General features: G+C 41.6%; 1 protein-coding gene across 13 annotated transcripts in view; it reads right to left on the bottom strand.

The window, feature by feature from the left end:
- ERO1A (endoplasmic reticulum oxidoreductase 1 alpha) overlaps window positions 1-21,501 on the bottom strand; it is a 62,532-nt gene extending 41,031 nt beyond the window's left edge. For 8 of the 13 annotated variants that reach the window (XM_055289349.2, XM_063645587.1, XM_055289354.2 and 5 more), the window contains exons 1-4: window positions 20,260-21,501; window positions 8,599-8,718; window positions 6,829-6,912; window positions 2,324-2,362 (exon numbers count right to left, since the gene is read on the bottom strand). In XM_055289349.2, the coding sequence (XP_055145324.2) occupies window positions 2,324-2,362; window positions 6,829-6,912; window positions 8,599-8,718; window positions 20,260-20,835 (819 nt within the window). In that variant the 5' untranslated portion in view covers window positions 20,836-21,501. Of the gene's footprint in view, window positions 1-2,323; window positions 2,363-6,828; window positions 6,913-8,598; window positions 8,719-20,250 lie in introns of all 13 variants that reach the window. The other 5 variants (XM_055289353.2, XM_055289359.2, XM_055289355.2 and 2 more) reach the window with 4 other exon arrangements.
- Window positions 21,502-25,941: the final 4,440 nt, after the last annotated feature.

Raw genomic sequence — 25,941 nt, 5'->3', positions numbered from 1 at the left:
TGTGCGAGTTACATATCATGATGAACTATCAGGAGAAATGGAAATTCAATATTTTACTTTTCATAAAACTTGCACTTCCTTTTTCCTTTTTTAGTTATTTCAGCCAAAAGGATTCATTGCAAAATAAAAAGCATTACCAAACCATAAAATAACTACACAGTTATCAATTTATATATAAAGGATAAAACTACTATAGAAAGACTATTCTCTCTATGTAGGATTGCTCAGCTTCTATTTATTTCCCATGTAATTTCACAGGTTTCCCATTAACTAGTCAAAAGGCAGACTGGCAGCTTAGGAATATTGCGGGTGTGATGCAGGCCACAGCACAAATGGCTACTAAGTCCAAGAGACCAACAGGGGCAGCAGTGTCCAACACTTTCCCCCTACTTCCCAAGGCTGTAAGGAGGCAGCTGTCCCTAGCCATTTGTGTCTGCGTGTAATTACTTTATCAGCAAGCACCTAGTATACTGTGCTTCAGACAAAGATTTAGTTTCTTTGCATCTAGAAAATCAGAAGAAGGATACGTTCTTGTTGGTCATCTTTGTATTAAAGTCAGAACTCTATTTAGCACACACACATATCAAATAAGAGAGAAGACAACAGAGGAAGATGGAAATACAAAGTATTTGGCTGAGTGTCGTGGCTCACGCCTATAATCCCAGCCCTTTGAGAGGCCGAGGTGGGTGAACAGCTTGAGCCCAGGAGTTCAAGACCAGCCTGGGCAACATGGTAGAACCTCCTACCTACAAAAAAAAAAAAAAAAGTATTTGTCTACCAATTCCATCCCAACCTATTTTAATGCAACTGTTAATAATATTTTATTTAAAACCAAGAAACTCAGAAAAAATGATAAATCAGAAAGGATGTCAGCACAACAGGTATAAAGCAGTTCTGTTCCAGGCAAACCCTGGCATATGGTCACTCTATTTACTTCTTGTTGCTTTATATGGGCTTTGGCCTTTTCTCAAGAGAAATGGACACGAAGGAGGATTTTAAACAGAGAAGACAGATAATCTCATGTTTAAAAAAAAATCACTTTGGCTAATGCAACCAGGTAAGAATCATCAAGGCTGCTAAAACTTTTCAGTGAAAAGCTATTAGGGAGCTTTAAGATGAATGTATAATGAACCTAGTGATCAATCTTAACATCAAGAAAAAAGAGAAAAGCAGACATTATATGTTGATGTAACACAATAGTAAGTACACAGTAACTCCTATATATATAATATATATCAAAAAAATGAATCTGAATCTGATAAATCCCCACTGATGGACAGTCTACAAAATGCACCTGACTAGTACTACTCAAAAACACCTTATCAGAAACAAAGACTGGGAAACTGTTATGGCTAAGAGAAGCCTAAGAAGACATGACTACTAAATATAACATGGTGCCTTGGGTGGGATCCTAGAACAGATAAAGGATATTAGGTAAAAATTAAAGAAATCTGGCCTGGTGTGGAGGCTCATGCCTGTAATCCCAGCACTTTGGGAGGCTGAGGCAGGAGGATCACTTGGTCAGGAGTTTCCACCCTGGGGAACATGGTAAGACCCTACCTCTACAGAATTTTTTTCTTAAAATTATCTATGCATGGAGGCATGTGCCTACATTCTCAGCTACTCAGAGAGCTGAGGGGAGAGAATCACTTTAGCCCAGGAGTTCAAGGTTACAGTGAGCTATGATCATGCCACTGCACTCCAGCCTGGACGACAGAGCCAGACCTTGTATCTTTAAAAAAAAAAAAATTAAAGAAATCTGAATAACATATGGACTTTCAGATACATTTTTCCCTCTATTTTTATTTATCTTTGATATTTTCTATAATAAAATGTTAAACAGGCCGGACGCGGTGGCTCACGCCTATAATCCCAGCACTTTGGGAGGCCAAAGCGGGCAGATTACCTGAGGTCAGGAGTCCGAGACCAGCCTGGCCAACATGGTGAAACCCCGTCTCTACTAAAAATACAAAAATCAGCCAGGCATGGTGGTGAGTGCCTGTAGTCCCAGCTACTCTGGAGGATGAGACAGGAATCGCTTGAACCCAGGAGGCGGAGGTTGCAGTGAGCCGAGATCACGCCACTGCACTCCAGCCCAGGCGACAGAGTGAGACTCCATCTCAAAAAAATAAATAGAATAAAATACATAAAAAATAAAATGTTAAACAAAAACAAACAAAAAGAAAGAGAGCCATTCAACATAGATACCTCTCAAGGGGTTTCACCGTTGGAAGCAGATAAATGGAATAGTAGGTACAAGGGAAACGGGTTTTTCAAGTTTTTCATTAAGATACTGGACACATCAATAGGTATACGTACATACCTTGTAGCTCGCAGATTTAATTCCATCAGGAACTTCATCCTGAAAAAGAAAAAAATATGTTTTTAGATGGCATTTATTCTATCTTCTTAAAACACATCTTAAATTTCTCTGACTTATGAGAAAAATTCATAAAACAAATTATCGAAGTTGGATTTTTTTAACAGAATAGGTAGTATTTATATGATTGCTTAAAAGTAAGTAAAAATTCAAGAACAAATTATTCTATGGATTGCTGAGCATACATTATGCATATTACAGCAAGGAAATGTAAAAATAATCATTTAGCCATTATCCCTTTTGATGTTCAAGTTGTCCCATATTTGGCCACTAGGAGATCCACTGAGTGCTGACTTGATATTAACACCTGTGTCCTTTTGCTATTACTCCAGGGGTCCTTAGTAGAATTGTTTTTGTTTTCTGTGATGGCCAGATATTCTAGGTTCTTGGAACCTAGGGGTTTGGGTCATGGAGACAGATCCCTCATGATTGGCTTGGTGCCATCTCTGAGGTAATGAATTAATCTATTGGTTCTATTATCTAGAAGTAATAAGTTCTACTATCTAGAACTAATCTATTAGTTCACTCCATACCTGGCACCTCCCTGCTCTCTTGCTCTCTCTTGCCATGTGATATGACAGCTCCCTTTTTGCTTTCTGCCATGACTGTAAGCTTTAGGCCTCACCAGAAGCCAAGTAGATGCTGGTACCATGCTTCTTCCCCCTGCAGAGCTGTGAGCCAAATAAACCTCTTTTCTTTATAAATTACCCAGTCTCAGGTGTTCCCTCATAGCAATGCAAAATGGACTAACACATTTATGCTACTTTACCATTCTCTTTCCCATCTCCTCATCTTCTATTCCACACTCCCCACAATACTGCCAGTTAGCATTCTAACTCTGATCTAATGGTGGCATTTCTCTGCTAAGCTAACATTATCTGTATTTATAAACTAAGAATATTTTTAGATGGATAAATATCTTCCAATGATTTTTTTTTTTTTTTGAGATAGGGTCTCACTCTGTTGCCCAGGCTGGAGTGCAGTGGCAGATCTTGGCTCACTGCAACCTGCGCCTCCTGGGTTCAAACAATTCTTGTACCTCAGCCTCCCGAGTAGCACCCTGCTACGTCCAGCTCATTTTTGTATTTTTAGTAGAGACAGGGTTTCACCATGTTGGCCAAGCTGACCTCAAACTCCTAACCTCAAGTGATCTGCCTGCCTTGGCCTCCCAAAGTGATGGGATTATAGGCATAAGCCATCATGCCTGGCCTTCCAATGATCTTTTAAAGAAAAAAGCTTTTCTCCATCATAACATCAGTTCAAGAAAAAAACAAGTATTGCTGCCAGGTACAGCGGCTTATGCCCATAATCCCAGCACTTTGGGATGCCAAGGCGGGTGGATCATCTGAGCTCAGGAGTTAAAGACCACAGTGGGCAACATGGTGAAACCTTGTCTCTATCAAAAGTACAAAAAATTAGCTGGGCATGATGTGTGCCTGTAGTCCGCCTGTAGTCCCAGGTATTCGGGAGGCAGAGGTGAGAGGATTGCTTAGGCCCAGGAGGCAGAGGTTGCAGTGAGCTGAGATCATGCCACTGCACTCCAGCCTGGGCAACAGAGTGAGACCCTGTCTCAAAAACAAGCAAAAAACACAAATAAACAAACAAACAAAAAAAACAAAGTATTGGCATGAAAGGCATTCTGCCTTTCAGTTCTTCCCAGCTCTGCAGAAGCTTAAAATTACTGGATCCTGACTCAATTTTTCAGTGCAAATTGATAACTTTCACCTGATTCTTTTACAGCACTTCAATACATTCAAATCAAATAATAAATATATATTTAACATTTCTCAAATGCTAAAATTGGTTGTTTTCTCTTGGATTTACAATGAAATACATCTCATTCGTCAGTCTGTCAACTGATGGAATCAATAAGCTATTATTTTATGCTACAGTATTTTCAGGGTTTCTGCTCCCTCCAATCTTCTTTTCCAAATGGCATCCCCTAGTTCTACACTTCATCAATAATAATCAGAAATAATTGATATCTCAAGATGAGATTTGACTTTGCAATAACTGTAAAATATTTGTATTTTCTAATATTAATAAAAAGCTCATTTAATGAACAAGTATAATTAAACGCCTTTATTAAGCATCTACCATATTTCAGCATTTTTACTAATTCATGTAATTAGGATATTGGTAAATGTCCCCAACTAATTTTTTCTATTACTAAATTACAAATGCAAAACTTAGAATACAAAATGTTTACTGTTAATATCACTTTAATGATATGCTCATGCTTTAATAGTAACAAGGTGTTTCATAAATTAATCCTTTAATTTTCAATAAGCTGTATCTATATGAGGATTAATGTAACAAAAAATATGCTTCTCATTCTCATGGTAAAATGCCCATAAATAGTATTTGACACTGGCCTTAATTCCACATGCTAGATAAGTCTGTGTAACAGTATTTACATATAAAAAATTAAACCACCCAAAACCACAATACCACTTCACACCTATTAGGATAACTATTATCCAAAAGAATAGAAGGTAAAAGTATTGTCAAGAATGTGAAGAAACTGGAACTCTTGTACATTGCTGGTAGGAACATAAAACGGTACAGCCACTGTTGAAGACAGTATGGCAGATCCTCAGAAAAAAACAAACGGAACTAACACATGATCCGGCAATTCTACTTCTAAGTATATACCCCAAAAAACTAAAGTTGGGACTCAAATAAATATTTGTGCATAGCAGCATTATTCACAATAGCAAAAAGGTAGAAATAACCCAAAAGTCCATCAACAGGTGACTATATAAACAAAACATAGTAGAGGCATACAGTGGAATGTTATTCAGCATTAAAAAGGAATCGGCCGGGCGCGGTGGCTCAAGCCTGTAATCCCAGCACTTTGGGAGGCCGAGGCGGGCGGATCACGAGGTCAGGAGATCGAGACCATCCTGGCTAACACAGTGAAACCCCATCTCTACTAAAAATACAAAAAATTAGCCAGACGTGTTGGCGGACGCCTGTAGTCCCAGCTACTCGGGAGGCTGAGGCAGGAGAATGGCATGAACCCGGGAGGCAGAGCTTGCAGTGAGCCGAGATCGTGCCATTGCACTCCCGCCTGGGAGACAGAGCAAGACTCCGTCTCAAAAAAAAAAAAAAAAAAAAAAGGAATCGAAGCTGGGCATGGTGGCTCACACCTGTAATCCCAGCACTTTGGGAGGCTGAGGCGGGCAGATCACCTGAGGTTACTGGTTCGAGACCAGCCTGACCAACATGGACCAACATGGAGAAACCCCATCTCTACTAAAAATACAAAATTAGCTGGGCGTGGTAGCACACACCTGTAATCCCAGCTACTTGGGAGGCTGGGGCAGGAGAATCGCTTGAACCCAGGAGGCAGAGGTTGCAGTGACCTAAGATCGTGCCACTGCACTCCAGCCTGGGCAACAGGGTGAGACATCGTATCAAAAAAAAAAAAAGTCAACTTTATTTTAAAAGTAAAATAAAAAGATGTACTTAAAAAGGGAATAAATTGTCATTCAAAAATATTTTTAAAACTCTATTTTCACAGTAGGATACTTCAAATTTTAATGCTCCAAAAATTTCTAAGTAAAACCAGGTGTTTTGTCCACTCACACCCCAGGAAATCCAAGGCAAAAATACACCCGAAAAAAGGGGCGGGGGGGGATTTTGTTTATACTTCGATTAATTTCATTTTATTATGCTATATATATACTTGGTTCAGAAAAGATGTAAGAGGAAAAACAAATATCAAGCAAAAAGAACTATTATCAATCTCCCTAATAAGTCAAAGGATTATATTAACCACAAAATGTTAATTATATTATTATGAAGGCAGTGTAATTCAAAATAGGTTTTATAAGTTTGGGTTTTTAACATAAAAATATTGAATGTTATATTTAAACTAAGGACTGCACGATTATTTTAGTTATATTGGCCCCCTTTAAAAAGTTGTAATGGGCCGGGCGCAGTGACTCACACCTGTAATCTCAGCACTCTGGGAGGCTAAGGCAGATGGATTATTTGAGCCCAGAAATTCAAGACCAACCTGGGCAACATAGTGAAACCTCATCTCTATTTTTTCAAAAAAAAATTCTTAAAAGGCCGGGCGCGGTGGCTCACGCTTGTAATCCCAGCACTTTGGGAGGCCGAGGCGGGTGGATCACGAGGTCAGGATATCAAGACCACGGTGAAACCCCGTCTCTACTAAAAATACAAAAAAAAAATTAGCCAGGCGTGGTGGCGGGCGCCTGTAGTCCCAGCTACTCGGAGTGGCTGAGGCAGGAGAATGGCATGAACCCGGGAGGCGGAGCTTGCAGTGAGCCGAGATCGCGCCACTGCACTCCAGCCTGGGTGACAGAGCCAGACTCCGTCTAAAAAAAAAAAAAAAAAATTCTTAAATAAAACAAAACAAAAAGTTGTAATGAATGAAAAAACATGTAACAGTTTTTAAATGTATACATGGTTCTTACAGATTGACATGGTTTGACAGCACAGTCCCTTCTTCCACACTGGCTGATGTCATTCCAGAAAGGACACGGCCTCTTCAGGTTTACCTGTAAAATAATAGAAAAAAAATTATAAAAATCAGAATCCCAAAATTATAACTGACAGTTACAAATTATGGTGCTATAACTTGGTCATGTTATCAGTTGCAAATATATTATTTCCTCCACCTATCTGTTGCCAGTTTATAACAACTGCAAAAATTGAGGCTGGTATAAGTAAATTGGTAGACTTGGTTAGAAAGACACAGATCAGGCTGGGCACAGTGGCTCATGCCTGTAATCCCAGCACTTTGGGAGGCCGAGGCGGGCGGATGACCTGAGGTCGGGAGTTTGAGACCAGCCTGGCCAACGTGGTGAAACCCCGTCTCTACTAAAATTACAAAAATCAGCCAGGCATGGTGGCAGGTGCCTGTAATCCCAGCTACTCGGGAGGCTGAGGCAGGAGAATCACTTGAACCCAGAAGTCGAAGGGCACAGTGAGCCAAGGTCACACCACCACACTCCAGCCTAGATGACAAGAGCAAGACTTTGTCTCAAAAAAAAAAAAAGAAAAGAAAAAAAAGACACAGATTGGGCTGGGCATGGTGGCTGACGCCTGTAATCCCAGTACTTTGGGAGGCCAAGGCAGGTGGATTACCTGAGGTCAGGAGTTCAAGACCAGCCTGGCCAGCAAGGCAAAACCCCATCTCCACTAAAAATACAAAAATTAGCCAGGTGTGGTGGCAGATGCCTGTAATCCCAGTTACTCAGGAGGCTGAGGCAGGAGAATTGCCTGAACCCAGGAGGCGGAAGTTGGTAGTGAGCAGAGATCACGCCACTGCACTCCAGCCTGGGTGACAAAGCAAGACTCTGTCTCAAAAAAAAAAGGCACAGCTGCCACTAAATAGACCCTGAACAGATGGCAACTAGGAGCCGAAGTAGCTCAACTCACATTCTTTTCAAACAAGAAAGAGTTAACAGGTAGAGGATAGACAACTGTAAACTCTGACTACAAATAAATACTCCATTGATCAGGTTTTCTAAACTCTTCTAGTAGATATCTCAAGATAAAACAGCACAAGTGATTTGTTAAAATAATATAGGTCAGGATAAAGTCATGATTCTACAAAAAAATATTTAATTATTTTAATTAATTGAAGCCAATCTGATGTTTTAGAAAATTATGATCTCACCATTTTGATAACAATATATAATAATTTCTGTCCTAACTTCAATTTAACCAACTAGGTTCTAACTCTAGAGTGTAAAATTCAGTTATTAAAATTATCCAATGGACGGTTTCAGAATCACATGGTTCACTCTTATGAAGTGAATTTTCTTAATAAAGCCTTTATCAATTTTAAATAACAACTACAATTTTGAAGCTCAGTAATTCTTTTTTTTTTTTGAGACGGAGTCTCGCTCTGTCGCCCAGGCTGGAGTGCAGTGGCGCAATCTCGGCTCACTGCAAGCTCCGCCTCCCGGGTTCACGCCATTCTCCTGCCTCAGCCTCTCCAAGTAGCTGGGACTACAGGCGCCCGCCACCACGCCCGGCTAATTTTTTTGTATTTTTAGTAGAGACGGGGTTTCACCGTGGTCTCGATCTCCTGACCTCGTGATCCGCCCGCCTCGGCCTCCCAAAGTGCTGGGATTACAAGCGTGAGCCACCGCGCCCGGCCGAAGCTCAGTAATTCTTAAGAAAATCTAATTATCCATTTAAAGTATTCGTATATAAAAAATTAAAATTAAAAATACCTTGTAATACCTAAAGTAGTCACTTTCAAGAAGTTTTTGTAGTCTTGGGAAAAGCCTGTAGTTGTTAAATCTATCGATGGTTTCAACATCACAGGTACAATCATCCAAGTAACCACTAACCTGTTACAAAGAAAATGAAATATTAAATTGAAATGTCCTAAATGCAACAGGGTTCTTTTTCCTCACATGGTTGTTAGGAAACAGCCCCCTACTCAACCAATCCTTATCCTCCCTCCTCCCACATAGTTTCTTGAGATGGGGTATGACAATAATCTAGTAATACTGCTGCTCTTGCTATATACCGAGGAATGGAGTGGATACTTCTGTAAGGTGTGCAGAGCTCATGACACACACACACACACACACACACACACACAGAGTTGGTCCCCTGGCAACGATTTATTTTGTAACTCTGCCCTCCAGGCCATAGTTGACCTGACCAAGGGTAGGCATCTAACTCAAACCAGGTCATGATCCCCTCTCCAGGATCCTAGAATTGAGAATAACAGGATAAGATGTCTCCCTGTGGCTAGACCAGTAAACAAATACTCCATCATGTGAACTGAGGAGCACATGAGCCAGTTGGCAGAGAGAGGAAAAGTTTTAAAAGATATACAAAGCTTGATTGTCCTCGGAATTCTTGGGGGAAAAAAAAAGATACACAAAGAGGCAGAGGTAGGAGATAGAGAGTATATGCTACTTGGATATCTGAGGGGTTTCCAGCTCCCACTTCCACTGTCGTTCCTGAGGCACAGCTGCATTCCCATCCTTAGCTTTCAGTAAGGATCTAACAATCCTCAAATATTGGGCTGTAACAATTTCTTAAAAGTTTGGAATGGCGCTTAGAAACCACTTATCATTAGTAACAATGAAACAGCAAACTGACCTCAAAGTCAGTCCTGCTCTTCAAATGTTTAAAGCTGATGTCTTAATGGTATGTACTAAAACAAGCTACTAAATGCACATATCCTAGGATACAATGGTAATGATAATAAATATTATCAATTATGAAACTAGAATTCTTTCTTTTCCTTTCTTTCACCAGTGTTACTTGCCAAATTAAACTAAAATTCTTAGATGTTTATTTGAGCTAGAAAAACATCTAATAGAATTAAAGATTGCTTTAAGAAACAAATATATCATGATTCCAAAAACAAAAACAAACCTAGAAAAAAAATGTTAAATATAGCATGCTCCAGAAAAGAGATCTTTATACTTCAGTCTAGATATCTGCATTTTAAACTACTTTGGATTATATTTTAGGAAGATCTATAGCCTAGAAATAAATAATTTAAAAATCTACTGATAAGGAAGCAAATCAATAATACTCTACTGAAATACTGAATTAAGATTCAGTATTTTAGAATACTGTAAAATCCTAAACTTTCTTTTGAGAATATCACAAAACAGTAATGGAAATTTTTCACCTAAAAGCAATAAGAATACTTTGGATGACAACAGCAATATTCAAGAAGAACTTTTTACTGCTTTTCCTTCTCTTACTTGTTTTGGACTAATTCAGTTTCTAGAAATCAGATTTACATATTTTGTCATGTAATAACTATTTTCATTTCATATGCAAATTTGTCCTTGTTTCCTACTAAAAATTCTCTGAATACACAAGAATCTCAGAGTCCTAATTTTGGATACCAACAACACAAAGTACTTCTAACCTAAATGATATGATTTTTCAAACTTTCTTTTGAACCTTAAGAGCAGAAATTCTAGGGACAAAAAAATAGCTGTTTCTCCCCTTTGATATGAATTATTATGCAAAGAATGACAGACATAGAGACTGCAAAGGCCAAAGGGACATATGCAAAGTAGAGACATTAAGTTACAAAAAGAAACACAGGAAAAACTTGAGAGCAAGTTTCAAGGCATCCATTCTTCCCCCTGAGGAATTCATTTTTAAGGTTAAAATATATCTTCAAGCCTCAGCTCAGTAGCACCTTTTTCAGGAAGCTGTCCTTCCAGTACTCCTTACCACCCGCTGGGTTAAATGCCTCTCCCAGCTGCTCCCAAGTCACTCCACACACTATTATCTAAGTATTACTGTACCTCACAGCAGTGAATTTATCTATTTTACTCCTACCCACTAGAATATAAAATCCTTGAGTGAAAAATCATATACTTCCAGAAAGCACACAGTAGATGCTCAATAATTATTTGTGGCCTATAATCTTAGCACCCTGGGAGGCCGAGGTGGGAGGATCACTTGAGGTCAGGAGTTGAAGACCAGCCTGACCAACATGGTGAAGCCCCATCTCTACCAGAAACATAAAAATTAGCCGGGCATGGTGGCCCATGCCTGTCATCCCAGCTACTTGGGCACCTGAGGCAGGAGAATCGCTTAAACCCAAAACACAGAGGTTGCAGGGAACCAAGATCGCACCACTGCACTGCACTCCAGCCTCAGCAACAAAGTGAGATCCTGTTACAAATAAATTATTATTATTATTATTTGTGGAAGAGATGGGTGAATGAATGAATGTTGTCCATTGTCACTCATCACTGGAGACCAGCACCATACTGTCTCATTAAATATATCTAGCACCATGTCACCTATGGTGTGCTCAGTGCCCCAGAGTACACAAGCACAGGAGGCAGAAACACACATAGCAAGTAAAGCAAGCAGCAAAGGTAAACACCTTTTGTGTCTATCATTCTTCCTATCTCTATCCTAATTACAAAGGAAGCTCTAAGAAGCCCCAAACCAGAAAGAAATGCAAAAATTCTCCAGAGCAGAGGTGGCATATAGCCAAGAGACCTCAAAGGGAAAGAAGGCAGGATAAATGGTAGATTTTAAAATGTTCTTGGCTGGGCACAGTGGCTCACGCCTGTAATCCCAGCACTTTGGGTGGCCAAGGCGGGCGGATCACAAGGTCAAGAGATCGAGACCATCCTGGCCAACATGGTGAAACCCCGTCTCTACTAAAAATACAAAAAATTAGCCAGGCGTGGTGGCGGGCGCCTGTAGTCCCAGCTACTCGGGAGACTGAGACAGGAGAATGGCGTGAACTCGGGAGGCGGAGCTTGCAGTGAACCGAGATCGCGCCACTGCACTCCAGCCTGGGCGACAGAGCGAGACTTCATCTCAAAAAAAAAAAAAAAAAAAAAAAAAAATGTTCTGCCCTTTCCTGAAATATGGAGTAGGAGATATTCTTAACTACAACCACAGGTAGCAGGGCTGCTAAGGGAGTATAATAAGGGTGGCAGGAATTTCAATGGATGAAGACAGCTGAGTAAAGGGAAGACAGCTCAGTAAAGGAAAAACAGGAAGATTCTCGGAAATCCATGCCATCTGACAGCTCAGATAAGCCTGCCAACCTGATCCCTGGGAGAGAGTCTGGCAAAGATGGAGGCAGGACCAGTTCTAGAAACCAGAGAACAAAGCATGTTACTAGAATAGAATCTCAGCTAGGCAGTGGCTCACGCCTGTAATCAGCACTTTGGGAGGCCAAGGTTGGTAAGTCTCTTGAGCCCGGGAGTCCCAGATCAGACTGGGCAACACGGTAAAACCCTGTCTCAACTAAAACTACAAAAAAAAAAATTAGCCAGGCATGGTGGCATACACCTGCAGTCCCAGCTGCTTAGGAGGCTGAGGTGGGAGGATGGCTTGAGCCTGGGAAGTTGAAGCTGTGGTGAGCTGAGATTGCACCACTGCACTCCAGCCTGAGCAATGGGAGTGAGACCCTGTCTCAAAAAACAAAAAAGAACAGAGCTTCAGGAAAGGGCTAAGGTAAAATACAGTTAATAGACACAGAACAGGATCCTGGAAACAAAGCAAAATCCTATTACCTCAACTAAGACCAAAGACAGATGCCAACCTGGAACAGGGAGGACTAGATGTTGTTTCAGGATGTGCTAAGGCTGCCTAAATAACTACTACATGGAACAATGCAGGTAAGGGGGAAAATAACTACTATGCTCTATCCCAAAGTAAAACAGAACTCTGACTTACCATAGGAATCTAAATTTTTTTAAATGCTAATGTGTTTTAAAGGTTAGTATCCTAACGTTTGAGGCTCACTGCTCTACGCTTCAAGTAATGATAGCTTTTGGTAGAGGGCCAATCTAATAAGCAGCGATAAGAAGGCCCCAGTTGAGGAATGGTAAATAGGAGGACCAAGGTAGGCCTGACAAGTAACACGGACCACTTCAAAATTCTAGCCTTTTGGTCAAGCATGGTGGCTCACACCTGTAATTCCAGCACTTTGAGAGCTGAAGGCAGGAGGGTTGCTTGAGCCCAGGAATTTGAGACCAGCCTGGACAACACAGTGAGGTCCTATCTCTACAAAAAAATAAAATAACTAGCCAGGCATTGGGTGCACATCTGTAGTCCCAGCCACTTAGGAGGCTAAAGTGGGAGAATCGCTTGAGCCAGGAAGGTTGAGGCTGCAGTGAGCCATAATCATGCCAGTGTACTCCAGACTGAATGACAGAGCAAGACCTTGCCTCAAAAAAAAAAAAAAAAAAAAAAAAAAAAAAAGTCCTAGTCTTTTAAGAGTTAGAAAGCCTTGGAAGGCTTTCTATTACAATCTCCCAAGCAAAACAGCAAATCCCTCCATTCACATCCCTCAAGGAACAGGTAGTGTGTAACAATAGTTAGCGTGTATGTTCTAACATCAGACCTCCTTAGGTTTGAATCCCATCTCTGCCAGTCATTAGTTTTTCACTTTATCCCAGTTATTTAACCTCTCCAGGCCTTGGTTTCTCATCTTAATAGAAAATAGTAATAGTTTTCATCTCAAAGAGTTGATACCAAGATAAATAGTACAAAGTAAATTGTCAGTACATGTTAATCATTATTATTACCCAACTTCTGCTTAAATGCTTCCAGTGAAAGGGAAGCATGTATTACTTCCCAAAGCAGCACATGGCATTTTCATAATGAATAAGAAAAATACAGCCAAATTTGCAGCTAAAATTTCCCAAAAATTTGACATCTGTAGCCCCAATGGAACAAAGAACTAGATAACCAACAGTTAGCTGTGGAGGGAGCCTCAATTACTTTCTCTATTGACTTTGTTTGATTTGACCAAATGCAAAAGGCAGGATAAAGGAAAATTACCACGTACCGCTTGTTCACTACTCTCGTGTTAGAGGTATACTTTAATTTGCAATGAAAGACAAAACAACACTTTCTAACGTTTTCTTGTATACCAATATATTCTAGTCTTATTATACATTACCATTTTATTTTTTCACTCAAAGCACTATAAGAATATATTCCTCATATACTTTTTTTTTTTTGAGACGGAGTTTTAATCTTATTGCCCAGGCTGGAGTGCAATGGTGCAATCTCAGCTCACTGCAACCTCTACCTCCCAGGTGCAAGAGACTGTCCTGCCTCAGCCTCCCAAGTAGCTGGGATTACAGGTGCCCGCCACCACGCCCGGCTAATTTTGTATTTTAGCAGACACAGGGTTTCACCATGTTGGTCAGGCTGGTCTCAAACTCCTGACCTCAGGTGATCTACCCGCCTCAGCCTCCGAAAGTGCTGGGATTACAGGCATGAGCCACTGCGCCCGGCCCTCATATACATTTTTTATGAAATACCTTTTAAACATGCTCAAAGTGTGAATTAGGAAAATGAAAGAAATAAAAGGTATCCAAATAAAAAATAAGTAAAATGGTCTCTTTTTGCAGATGACACGATCTTATATATAGAAAATCCTAAAGACTCCACCAGAAAACCATTAGAACCAATAAATTCAGTAAAATTGCAAGATACAAAATCAACATACAAAAATCAATTGTGTTTCTATACACTAACAGTGAACTATCCAAAAAAAAATTAAGAAAACAATTCTATTTAGAATAGAATGAAAAAGAATAAACTACTTAGGAATAAATTTAACAAGGAGAGGAACGATCAGTATGCTGAAAACTATAAAGCAGTGATTTAAAAAACTGAAGATTACACAAATAAATGGAAAGATATCCCATGTTCATAAATTGAGAGAATTAATATTGTTAAAATGCCCATACCACCCAAAGTGTTCTATATATTCAATGCAATTTCTATCAAAACTCCAATGGCATTTTTCACAAAAATAGAAAAAAAAATTGTAAAATCTGGATGGAACAGCAAAAGACCCCAAGTAGCTACAGCAATTTTGCAAGAACAAACCTGGAAGCAGCACACTTCGTAATTTCAAATTACATTACAAAGCTACAGTCATCACAACAGTGTTGTATCAGCATAGAAACACAAACATAGACCAGTGGAAAACAATAGAAAGCCCAGAAATAAACCCGCACATATCTGGCCAACTAATCTTTGGCCAAGACCATACAATGGGAAAGGACAGTCTCGTCAATAAATGGTGGTGGGAAAACTGGATATCCATATGCAAAAAAATGAAATCGGATCTTCATCTTACAACACACACAAAAATCAACTCAAAGCTGATTAAAGACTTAAATGTTACACCTGAAACACCAAGACTCCTAGAAAAAAAACATAGGAGAAAAGCTCCATGACATTAGTCTTGGCAATGATTTTTTATGTGACACCAAAAAGACCAGCAACAAAAGCAAAAATAAGTAAGTGGGACTACATGCAACTAAAATGTTTCTATGTAACAAAGAAACAAGCAACAAAATGAAAAGGCAACCTACAGAATGGGAGAAAATATTTGCAGACCATCTGTCTGACAAGATGTTATTGTCCAAAATATAAAAGGAACTCATACAACTCAACAACAAAAAAACAAATAACCCAATTAAAAAATGGGCAAGGGCCGGGCACGGTGGCTCATGTCTATAATCCCAGCACTTTGGGAGGCCGAGGAGAGTAGATCACCTGAGGTCAGGAGTTCAAAATCAGCCTGGCCAACAGGGCAAGGTGGTGGGTGCCTGTAGTCCCAGCTACTTGGGAGGCTGAGGCAGGAGAATCACTTGAACCCAGGAGGCAGAGGTTGCAATGAGCCAAGATCACACCACTGCACTCCAGCCTGGGTGACAAAGCGAGACTCTGTCTCAAAAAAAAAAAAAAAAAAAGGATAAGGATCTTTTATATATCAAAACATTATGTGGTACACCTTAAACATATGCAAATTTTTTTTCTTTTGACATGCAGTTTTGCTCTTGTCGTCCAGGCTGGAGTGTGATGGTGCGATCTCACCTCACCACAACCTCTGCCTCCCGGATTCAAGCAATTCTCCTGCCTCAAGTCCTGAGTAGCTGGGATTACAGGCATGTGCCACCACGCCCGGCTAATTTTGCATTTTTAGTAGAGATGGGGTTTCTTCATGTTGGTCAGGCTGGTCTCGAACCCCCAACCTCAGGTGATCCACGCACCTCAGCCTCCCAAAGTGCTGGAATTACAGGCGTGAGCCACCACACCCAGCCAATATATGCAATTTTTATGTGTCAATTATACCTCAATAAAGGTGGAGAGAAATACATAAATAAATCGATGTGCTCAAAGTGTGCTTTATTTGGCAAAGAACTTCAGGTGTATTTAATTTTACTGTGTTTTATGACCATAAAAAAATAACATGAAAAGTACTCATCTGTTGACAGAAGTACACCGGGACAAGTCTGTCAATGGAAGCAGGGAAATACCAAAGATTCCACACCAGGTAGTAGGCACCATTCTAAGGACCTAGAACGCTACGGGTCATTTTGGCTTTAAAGACTTAGTCTTGCCAAAACTTTAAATTGTTGTCAAATGACTGGCAACCATCAGGAAAATATTTCTTCCACACAGTTTATTCAGAAAAGCCTGGAATGCAGCACACACATAGAGTCAGTGGACACCTCTCCAGTGTAACCTGTTTCAAAGATCCCTCTGACTAAGTTTTTAATCCTGGGCTTATTTCCATCCACCACTCAACATATTAGCAAGCATCTCTCTCATGGCCCAGCCACCAGGTTAACAACTAAAACCATTGTTTCAATTGACCTAACAAGACACTTGACAGGTTAAATCTACTAAATGTGCTCCAAGCTAAAAAAGATCCATTTTTGGAGTATTTATTTTGGACTCTGAGCTACTCTCCTCTTTCATTACCCTGACAGAGATTTACCGTGCTCAAATAAGCTATCCTGAGTGTTACTAGCACTAGCCATATTAAGATTGATAAAACATCATAAGCAAGTAAGAGTTTACAAACATCGTGAGCCACCATGCCTGGCCTAGGTTGTATATACAATTCTTACATGAGGTTACATATACAGATTTACAAGTCTAAGGCAATTAATCACTCATTTTGAGCAACTAACACTTAAGCCCTATTATCAAAGGAACTTACAACATACAGTGAAAATAATTTTAGCAGGATTTGATATCAACTAACAGGCATATGTAGCAAATGACCAAATTCAAAGACTCAGTTGGAGCTATCAACCAATCTGAAAGATCAGTTCCAGAAAACATGCAAATTGCTTCCTAAGCAGAATAATTTTTAAAATATACTCCTGCTGGCATAGTGCTTGCATCTTATAATTTCCCTAGGACCTGTTGAGCACCAATTATTTAGCAGGCTGACTTCTTGGAAGTGTCACACCTTTTTTTTAATTCATTTTTTGATCTCCCAAAAATTGTTCACAGTAGGTTTCAACATATGCTTGAAGAATTTAAACTGATTACTTGTAGAGCTCTACACATTTTAATTCAATGATTTTCTAAGGTCACTGCTCTAGCTCAAATCAGAGCTGACATTCTGTGAACTGAACCCTACTATAAGCCAGGCACCATGCAACAGTGTGATGGTGGATGGGGATGTGGTAACCCAAGGCAGATGTGGCAAGAGGGACAGGCAACAGGAAGAAAAGATAAAACTATTAACAAAACAATCAACGGGACTGTGCAGCTCACTGGATATTGTAAACAGAACCAGAGAAGATTTTAACTTATATTTCCAAACATAAGGTGAAAATTTAGTTTTTAACTTAGTTTGTAGCAATATTTCCTAACTTGTTTTTTAACTGCTTAGGATCTGTGCCTCCCACGAATCCCCAGTTTATTCACTAAACTATGCTCTTCAGGGCAGGGATAATGCCGTAGTTATTTCTGTCCCAAACACTCTGGTCAATGTGCAGAGTGGTTACATTTGTTGAATGAATGATTTGCACCATTTATCTCCCCTTTTCTTTTTCCTGTCATGCTGTTTCTCTCTGTATGTCTGTCTATACGCTTGCCTCTATTTTTCTCTGCATGTCTATTCATCAGTGCCACCTCTCCTCCGTTCTCCCCCCATCCTCATCCCTTCCATTACTGGCCCTATTGTTTCATTTACACAATTGGAATTGATAGTTCTTAGTTAAGTAGACAAGGTTTTTTTTGGTTTTTTTTTGTTTTGTTTTGCTTAGGCTCCCTCAAATCATGAAATAAGTAGACCATTCTAAATTTCTAAATTTCTGTTAAAACTGTTTTTTTAACTATATGATCCTCAATTTACTTTATTATTATTATTATTATTATTTTGAGGCAGGCTCTCACTTTGTCACACAGACTAGAGTGCACTGGTGCAATCATGGCTCACTGCAGCCTCGATCACTGAAGCAGTGGGCTGGGAAAGGCAGATCCACCCTTAATCTGGGTAGGCACAATCTAATCACCTGCTAGCATGGCTAGAATATAAACAAGCAGAAAAACGTGAGAGACTGGCCTAGCCTTCCAGCCTATCTCTTTCTCCCATGCTGGATGCTTCCTGCCCTCAAATGTCAAACTCCAAGTTCTTCAGTTTTGGAACTCAGGCTGGCTCTCCTTGCTACTCGGCCTGCAGACAGCCTATTCCGGGACCTTGTGATCATGTGAATTAATACTTAATAAACTCCCCTTTATATATATATATTCCATTGGTTCTATCCTTCTAGAGAACGCGGACTAATACAGACCGGGTCTCCAGGCTGGTCTCGAACTCCTGGGCTCACACCATCCTCCCACCTCAGTGTCCCAAGTAGCTGAGACCACAGGCGCACATCATCACACCCAGCTTTTTTCTTTTTTTAATTTTTTTTGTAGAGACAGGGGTTTCACTATGTTGCCCATGCTGGTCTTGAACTCCTGGACTCAAGAGATCCTCCCACCTCAGCCTCCCAAAGTGCTGGGATTACAGGCTGGAGCCACCACACCCAGCCCAATTTACTATTTTTCGAGGTTGAGTCTGAAAAGAAACAGATAGCCACTCTCGTTCTAAATGAAAAAGGGGCTTAACAGAATTTTATGTTAGGGAAGTATTTGAATCTGAGGGCATTGTGAAGAGGAAAAGTTTAATCACTAGTTAGAAGAAAAAGAAAATAAATGTAAAGAATTTAAAGTTCTCCAATTTTAAGCAGAACTCCAAAAAGGTTATTAAGGTTAAAAAAAAGCAAAAGTTGAAGAGTTCAACATGTACTTTTATTCCAGTATCCAAATCTCCAGAATGTAGCCGAAAATGTTACATTGGACATCTTCTTTCCGTAAAGAATATTTTAATTTAAAGTCACTTATTTCTATCTTATTTTTTAAATGTTTAATCTCGGTGTTGCGTTATATTTCTAATCAGAAGAAAAATGACCCTTTTTCCTTTTAAGTACTTGTTTGTGTGTCGTTTGTAATCATTGAAGGTAAAGGACTTTTCAATGTCTCAGTTGTAAAGTAGCAATTTTCTTTCAACCTCCCTTAGTTTCCTAGATAACACTCACCTCAACTCCCAAATCACTCAGCGAAACAACAAAATCCAAGAATGTAAAGCAGTGAAAAAGAAACCTTTCATAATATTTAAACGCATCTTTCCTTTGACATGGTATCATGCCCCTAAACACATAAAATGGTACTTCTGATAATAAATTAATAGCAAAATCCACTTAGGAATAACATGGATGCCTAACCCTTAGTTTTGTATAAAACGTAATTTTTATCAACAGAGTTAACCAAAAAGTGGCCTTGACAAGAGTAATCATATTGAAATACTAGATACTGAGGATAATTGAAACCTGTAAGTTTATCTCAATTTTTTGCTCAAGGAACCACCTCTTACAGAAGGAAATGATCATAATCCGCTTGTAATCAAACTTGTGCACTGAAGAATAAGGACCATCCTCCCAATTCATACCAGCTTAACGGGTGTCACGATAAGAGAATCTCATTACATTCGAGAAAAAGAGCACACAGGACCAGAAACCAGAGGGCAACTGCAGTCCCAAAGACATCAGGTAGTTGGGCTTACACACAGAAAAACCACAAGCAGCCATTCTTCCGCCTAACATCGAGATCTGAGAGCAGCCCACAAACGTCTTAGCCAGAAAGGCTGGCGAAATGCACCCAGCACAGGCACTGGGTACACAAGTTCCTGGTAAAGAGAGAAGTGAGAAAGATCCAGGTTCTGTGAAAATAGCAAATACTGGCAGTACATTGTACACTGTGCACACTCTCCCCGGGCAGATAAGACCAACAAAGATGCATAAACCCACTCAACCGCGTGCACCCAACCCCTCTCCTGGTCCGAAGCACCGGAGGGCGCGGCGACGTCCAGGCTGCCGTGGAGGCCCGGTCCACGCCAAGCCAGACTCAGTTCCGGCCACCGGGCAGCAGCAACGGAGTCTCATTCCTGGTGGGAAGAGATGCAAGGACGCACCCTCAGCCGCTCACCCGCCAGGGCGTGCGGTACAGAGCACGCCGCGGAGGGCGCCGGGACCCTCAGCACCAACGCGCACATCGCTCACCTGGCAGAAGCACCTCTGTGCCGCTGTCTCCGGGGGCTGCTCCTCTCCGTGGCCCGAGCTGAGCAGCCACACGGCGCCCAGGAGGCCAATCAAGAATCCCCAGCCGCGGGCCATTGCTGCTCCGGCAGCTAGTCGCCCCACGCCTAGGAGTCCAGTCCGCACGCGCTCGGTCGCGGGCCGTGCGCCCTCAGATGAAGCCCGTGCGGGCCGGCCCCAGCGGCGCCCCACCTCCGGGCCGCCTCCCAGGCCCGCCTCGGCCCTCCCGCCTCTCAGCGATCGCCACCTCGCGACCCAGCCTGTGGACGTGCCGCGGCGCCCGCGCCGGCAGCCCGGGGCCTCGGACCAGTTCCTTCCCGGCGCGTGAGGTTGACGCACCGACCAGCTTCCCGGCTCGGCCCCGCCCGGCCCGCCGCGCCCGCGCCCGCGCCCGCCCCAGGCCTGGAGACGCAACCCGACGCGCACAACCCCAGACCCTGCGCGGGAGTCGGGGGTCCTTCCGGTTCCCAGAGCGAGAGCGAAAGCCGGATGGGCCTGTGTTTTCCTGTGGTGGGGGGAGCCCGACCTGCCCCGCCCCATCCCGCTCACTCCCCACCAGTCCTTCCGTATCTCAATGCGAGACAATCAAATCGTACCAATTACGTGTCCACCGTGTTCCCGGCGGAGTCTTAAAGCTGAAAGGGGTATTAGAGAGCATCTAGGCCAGGGCGGCATATGTCATTTATATTTTTAGTGGCCGCAGCAAAAGAGTAAAAATAAATAACAGGTACATTTTATTTTTAAAATATTTTTATTTAACCCCGAATGTGTAAAATATTATTTCAAAATATAACCAATATTCAATTTATTCATAAGATATTTGACTTTTTGGTCTTTGAAATCCAGTGTGTATTTGATGCGAACTAGACCCATTTCATAGTCAAATGTGGCTGGCTAGTGCCCACTGTATTAGACAGCGAGGGTGGAAGCCACCCGCTCATATCATAGGAAGAAACAGGCCCAGAGAAGTGAGGTAAAGTGAGCAAGGATTGGAAGTCCTCTGATGCCGAGTCCTGGTCTTTTAACATTCAGAGTTGGGACTAGTCTATCCGCTTTTTTTTTTTTCCAGACAGGGTCTCCCTGGGTCACCCAGGCTGGCCTGCAATGATGTGATCGCGGCTCACTGCAGCCTCGAACTCCTGGACTCAAGCGATCCTCCCACCTAAGCCTCCTGAGTAGCATGAACTACAGGTGTGCACCACCACGCCCAACTAATTTTATTTTTAGTAGAAACCAGGTTTCACTATGTTGCCAGGCTGGTCTCAAACCCCTCAAGAGCGATTCTCCCGCCTCAGCCTCCCAAAGTGCTGGGATTAATTTTTTTTTTTTTTTGAGGCAGAGTCTCGCTGTGTCGCCCAGGCTGGAGTGCAGTGGCGTGATCTCGGTTCACTGCAATCTGCGCCTCCCAGGTTCAAGCGATTTTCCTGCCTGAGCTTCCCCAGTAGCTGGGATTACAGGCGTAAGCCACCACACACTTGGCTAATTTTTGTATTTTCAGTAGAGAAGGGGTTTTGCCATGTTGGCCAGGCTGGTCTCTAACTCCTGAGCTCAGGTGACCCACCCATCTCAGCCTCCCAAAGTGCTAGGATTGCAGGCATGAGCCACCACACCTGGCCTTACTTTTTTTTTTTTTTTTTTAAAGAAGACTTTTTTTTTTGAGACAGAGTCTCGCTTCCTCGCCCAGGCTGGAGTGCAGTGGCGCAATCTCGGGTCACTGCAACCTCCACTTCCCGGGTTCAAGTAATTCTTATGCCTCAGCCACCCAAGTAGCTGGGATTACAGGCCTGCGCCACCATACCCAGCTAACTTTTGTATTTTTAGTAGACATTTGGTTTCACCGTGTTGGCCAGGCTGGTCTGGAACTCCTGACCTTAAGTGATCCGCCTGCCTGTGCCTCCCAAAGTGTTGGGATTACAGGTGTGAGCCACTTCACCAAGCCTAAGAAGATAGTTTCTAGGTGGAACTAGCAGCTTTCCGACATCTTGCATGCACATTAAAAGTTGACATAGTTCAAACGACTTAAACTCATGTATTTTACTGCAAACCCTAGAGCTCTGCCTATCACTTCCAAGTAGACATGTAGTAAAAGTCAACAACCCATCTGAGATCCTGATGGACCTGAGAAGCTCTAATTCTAGTATCTACAACATGTCACATGTACATATTAATACAATCTCCCTCCTAACCTGAAAGCTTTTTTTTTTTTTTGAGATAGATTCTCACTCTGTCGCCAGGCTGGAGTGCAGTGGTGCAGTCTTGGCTCACTGCAAATCCAGCTCCTGGGTTCAAGTGATTCTCCTGCCTCAGCCTCCTGAGTAGCTGGGACTACAGGCGCGTGCCACCACGCCCAGCTAATTTGTTTGTATTTTTAGTAGAGACGGGGTTTCACCATGTTAGCCAGGATGGTCTCAACCTCCTGACCTCGTGATTCACCTGCCTTGGCCTCCCAAAGTGCTGAGATTATGGGTGTGAGCCACCACCGCACCTGGCCAAAAGCTCTTTTTCATATTTCTATATATAGGCCCCAGTTAACCTTTTTAGGGCCAGACCCAGGTCATGTCCTCCTTGTCTTAAGTGTTCATCCTGGTTTCCTCCTAACCCAGCTCCAGTCTCTCAATGATTTCAATTCAGTAAACTTACTCTGTGACAAGCTGAGCTTGACATTTGGGATACAAAGATCTATAAGGTCCAGTTCCTACAATTGGAGAGACATCCATGGAACTTAGTATGTAATCTTTTTAAAAAATATTTAATTGACAAATACTAATTGTGTATATTTATAGGATACAATGGGATGTTTTGATCTATGCATACATTGTAGAAAGATTAAATAAAGCTTATTAACAGATATATTGCCTCACCAACTTTTCATTTTTCATTGATGAGAACATTAAAAATTATTCTTTTAGCAATTTTACAATTCTTATTAACTGTGGTCACCATGCAGTGCATTAGATCACTAAAACTTATTCCTGCAGTCTAACTGAAACTTTGCACCCTTTGACCAACATCTCCCCTTTCCCCATCCTCCCTGCCCACCAGCCTCTGGTGACTATCTTTCTACTCTGTTTCTATGAGATAAACTTTTTTAGATTCCACATGTAAGTGAGATTATGTGGTAATTGTCTTCTTGTGCCTGGCTTATTTCACTTGGTATCATGGCCTCTAGGTTAATCCATATTGTCACAAATTACAGAATTTCCTTCTTTATGGCTGTATAGTATTCATATATATATGTATATATATATATATACCAGATTCTCTTTATCCATTCATCTGTCGATGAACACTTAGGTTGTTCCTATATCTTGGCTATTGTAAATAATGCAGAAATGAACATGGGAGTTTAAGAAACAAACAAATCAATATTATGAAAATAAATAGTCTGTTTTTTGTTTTTGTTTTGAGACAGAGTCTCGCTGTCGCCGAGGCTGGAGTACAGTGGCGTGATCTCGGCTCACTGCAAGCTCCACCTCCCAGGTTCAAGCCATTCTCCTGCCTCAGCCTCCCAAGTAGCTGGGAATACAGGCGCCTGCCACCACGCCTGGCTAATTTTTTTTTTAATTTTAATAGAGACTAGGTTTCACTATGTTAGTCAGGATGGTCTCAATCTCCTGACATCGTGATCCACCCACCTCGGCCTCCCAAAGTGCTGGGATTACAGGCGTGAGCCACCGTGCCCGGCCAATAGTCTGATTTTTAAAAAGCAGCAAAGGATCTGAACAGCTATTTTTCAAAAAAAGACATACAAATAGCCAACAGGTATATGAAAAAAATGCTTAATATCGGCCGGGCGCGGTGGCTCACGCTTGTAATCCCAGCACTTTGGGAGGCCGAGGCAGGCGGATCACGAGGTCAGGAGATCGAGACCACGGTGAAACCCCGTCTCTACTAAAAATACAAAAAAATTAGCCGGGCGTGGTGGCGGGCGCCTGTAGTCCCAGCTACTCGGAGAGGCTGAGGCAGGAGAATGGCATGAACCCAGGAGGCGGAGCTTGCAGTGAGCCGAGATTGCGCCACTGCACTCCAGCCTGGGCGACAGAGCGAGACTCCGTCTCAAAAAAAAAAAAAAAAAAAAAAAATGCTTAATATCTCTAATCATCAGGGAAATGCAAATTAAAGACACAATGAGATGTCACCTTACACGTGTTAGAATGGCTATTGCCAAAATGATGAATGATAACAGGTGCTGGAAAGGATGTGGAAAAATGGAAACACCTGTACACTGTTGGTGGAAATGTAAGTTAGTACAGCCATTTTGAAAAATAGTATGGAGGTTCCTCAAAAAACTAAAAATAGGCCGGGCACGGTGGCTCACACCTGTAATCCCAGCACTTTGGGAAGCCGAGGCAGGCAGATGACGAGGCCAGGAGATGGAGACCATCCTGGCTAACACGGTGAAACCCCGTCTCTACTAAAAATACAAAAATTAGCTGGGCATGGCGGCACGTGCCTGTAGTCCCAGCTACTCTGGAGGCTGAGGCAGGAGAATCGCTTGCACCTGGAAGACAGAGGTTACAGTGAACCGAGATCGCGCCACTGCACTCCAGCCTGGGCAACAAACAGAGTGAGACTCCATCTCACAAAACAAAACAAACATACAACTAAAAATAGATTACCATATGATCCAGCAATCCCACTTCTGGGTGTATATACAAAGGTATTAAAATTGGCATGTCAGGCTGGGCATGGTGGCTCACGCCTGACCCAGCACTTTGGGAAGCTGAGGCGGGCAGATCATTTGAGGTCAGTTCAGGAGTTCAAGACCAGCCTGACCAACATAGTGAAACCCCATCTATACTAAACATACAAAAAATTAGCCAGGCATGGTGGTGTGTGCCTGTAGTCTCAGCTACTCGGGAGGCTGAGGTGAGAGAATTTCTTGAACCCGGGAGGCGGAGGTTGCAGTGAGCCGAGATCATGCCATTATACTCCAGCCTGGGTGACAGAGCAAGACTCTGTCTTAAATAAATAAATAAATAAATAAAATTTGTATGTCAAAGAAATATCTGCACTCCCATGTTCATTTCAGCACTAATATATAATCTTTTATGATATTTTCTACTTCATATTTCTTCACTGAATTGTAACATCTTCAAACTTCTTGAGCAGGGATTGTGTTTCAAATGTCCCTGAGACTCCCAGAGATCCTTAACAACGATCTTGCCTTTGTACATGTTCGTGCAATAAATGAAAACCTTTCATTGGCCACAGTACTGATAAATGAAGATTAGGCCATCAAAAATGAGAAACACAATAAGAAAAGGGGAAATGAATAAAGCCTATGATTTTAGAAGGAAGCAATCTGAATATGAATCAGCTTAACATTTTACTCTAATGCAATGACCTGTAACCTGGGGGAGCTTAAAAATGTCAGTATTCTCATGATAGAAATTATTTTCCATAAAACTCAAACTCTTTCCTAGAATAAATTTCTAGCAAACTTAGAAAAAGTATCCACATTGTTTTACTTTATTGTCTAGATAATTATAATGTTTTCTTTCAGATTTGTAAGGGATTTTAGAATAAGTAAATACAGTTTTATGTGTGTGATGTGAATATCACTGAAGTGTCCGTGAGAATCTTTCAGGTCAGAAGAAAACTCCCTTTGCATGAGTTTGCTTCTTCAAATATACCTGCTCAGGC

The sequence above is a fragment of the Symphalangus syndactylus genome, chromosome 8, assembly GCF_028878055.3.
Source record: "Symphalangus syndactylus isolate Jambi chromosome 8, NHGRI_mSymSyn1-v2.1_pri, whole genome shotgun sequence".
NCBI classification, from domain to species: domain Eukaryota; kingdom Metazoa; phylum Chordata; class Mammalia; order Primates; family Hylobatidae; genus Symphalangus; species Symphalangus syndactylus.
This window is presented reverse-complemented; position numbering and strand designations above follow the sequence as displayed.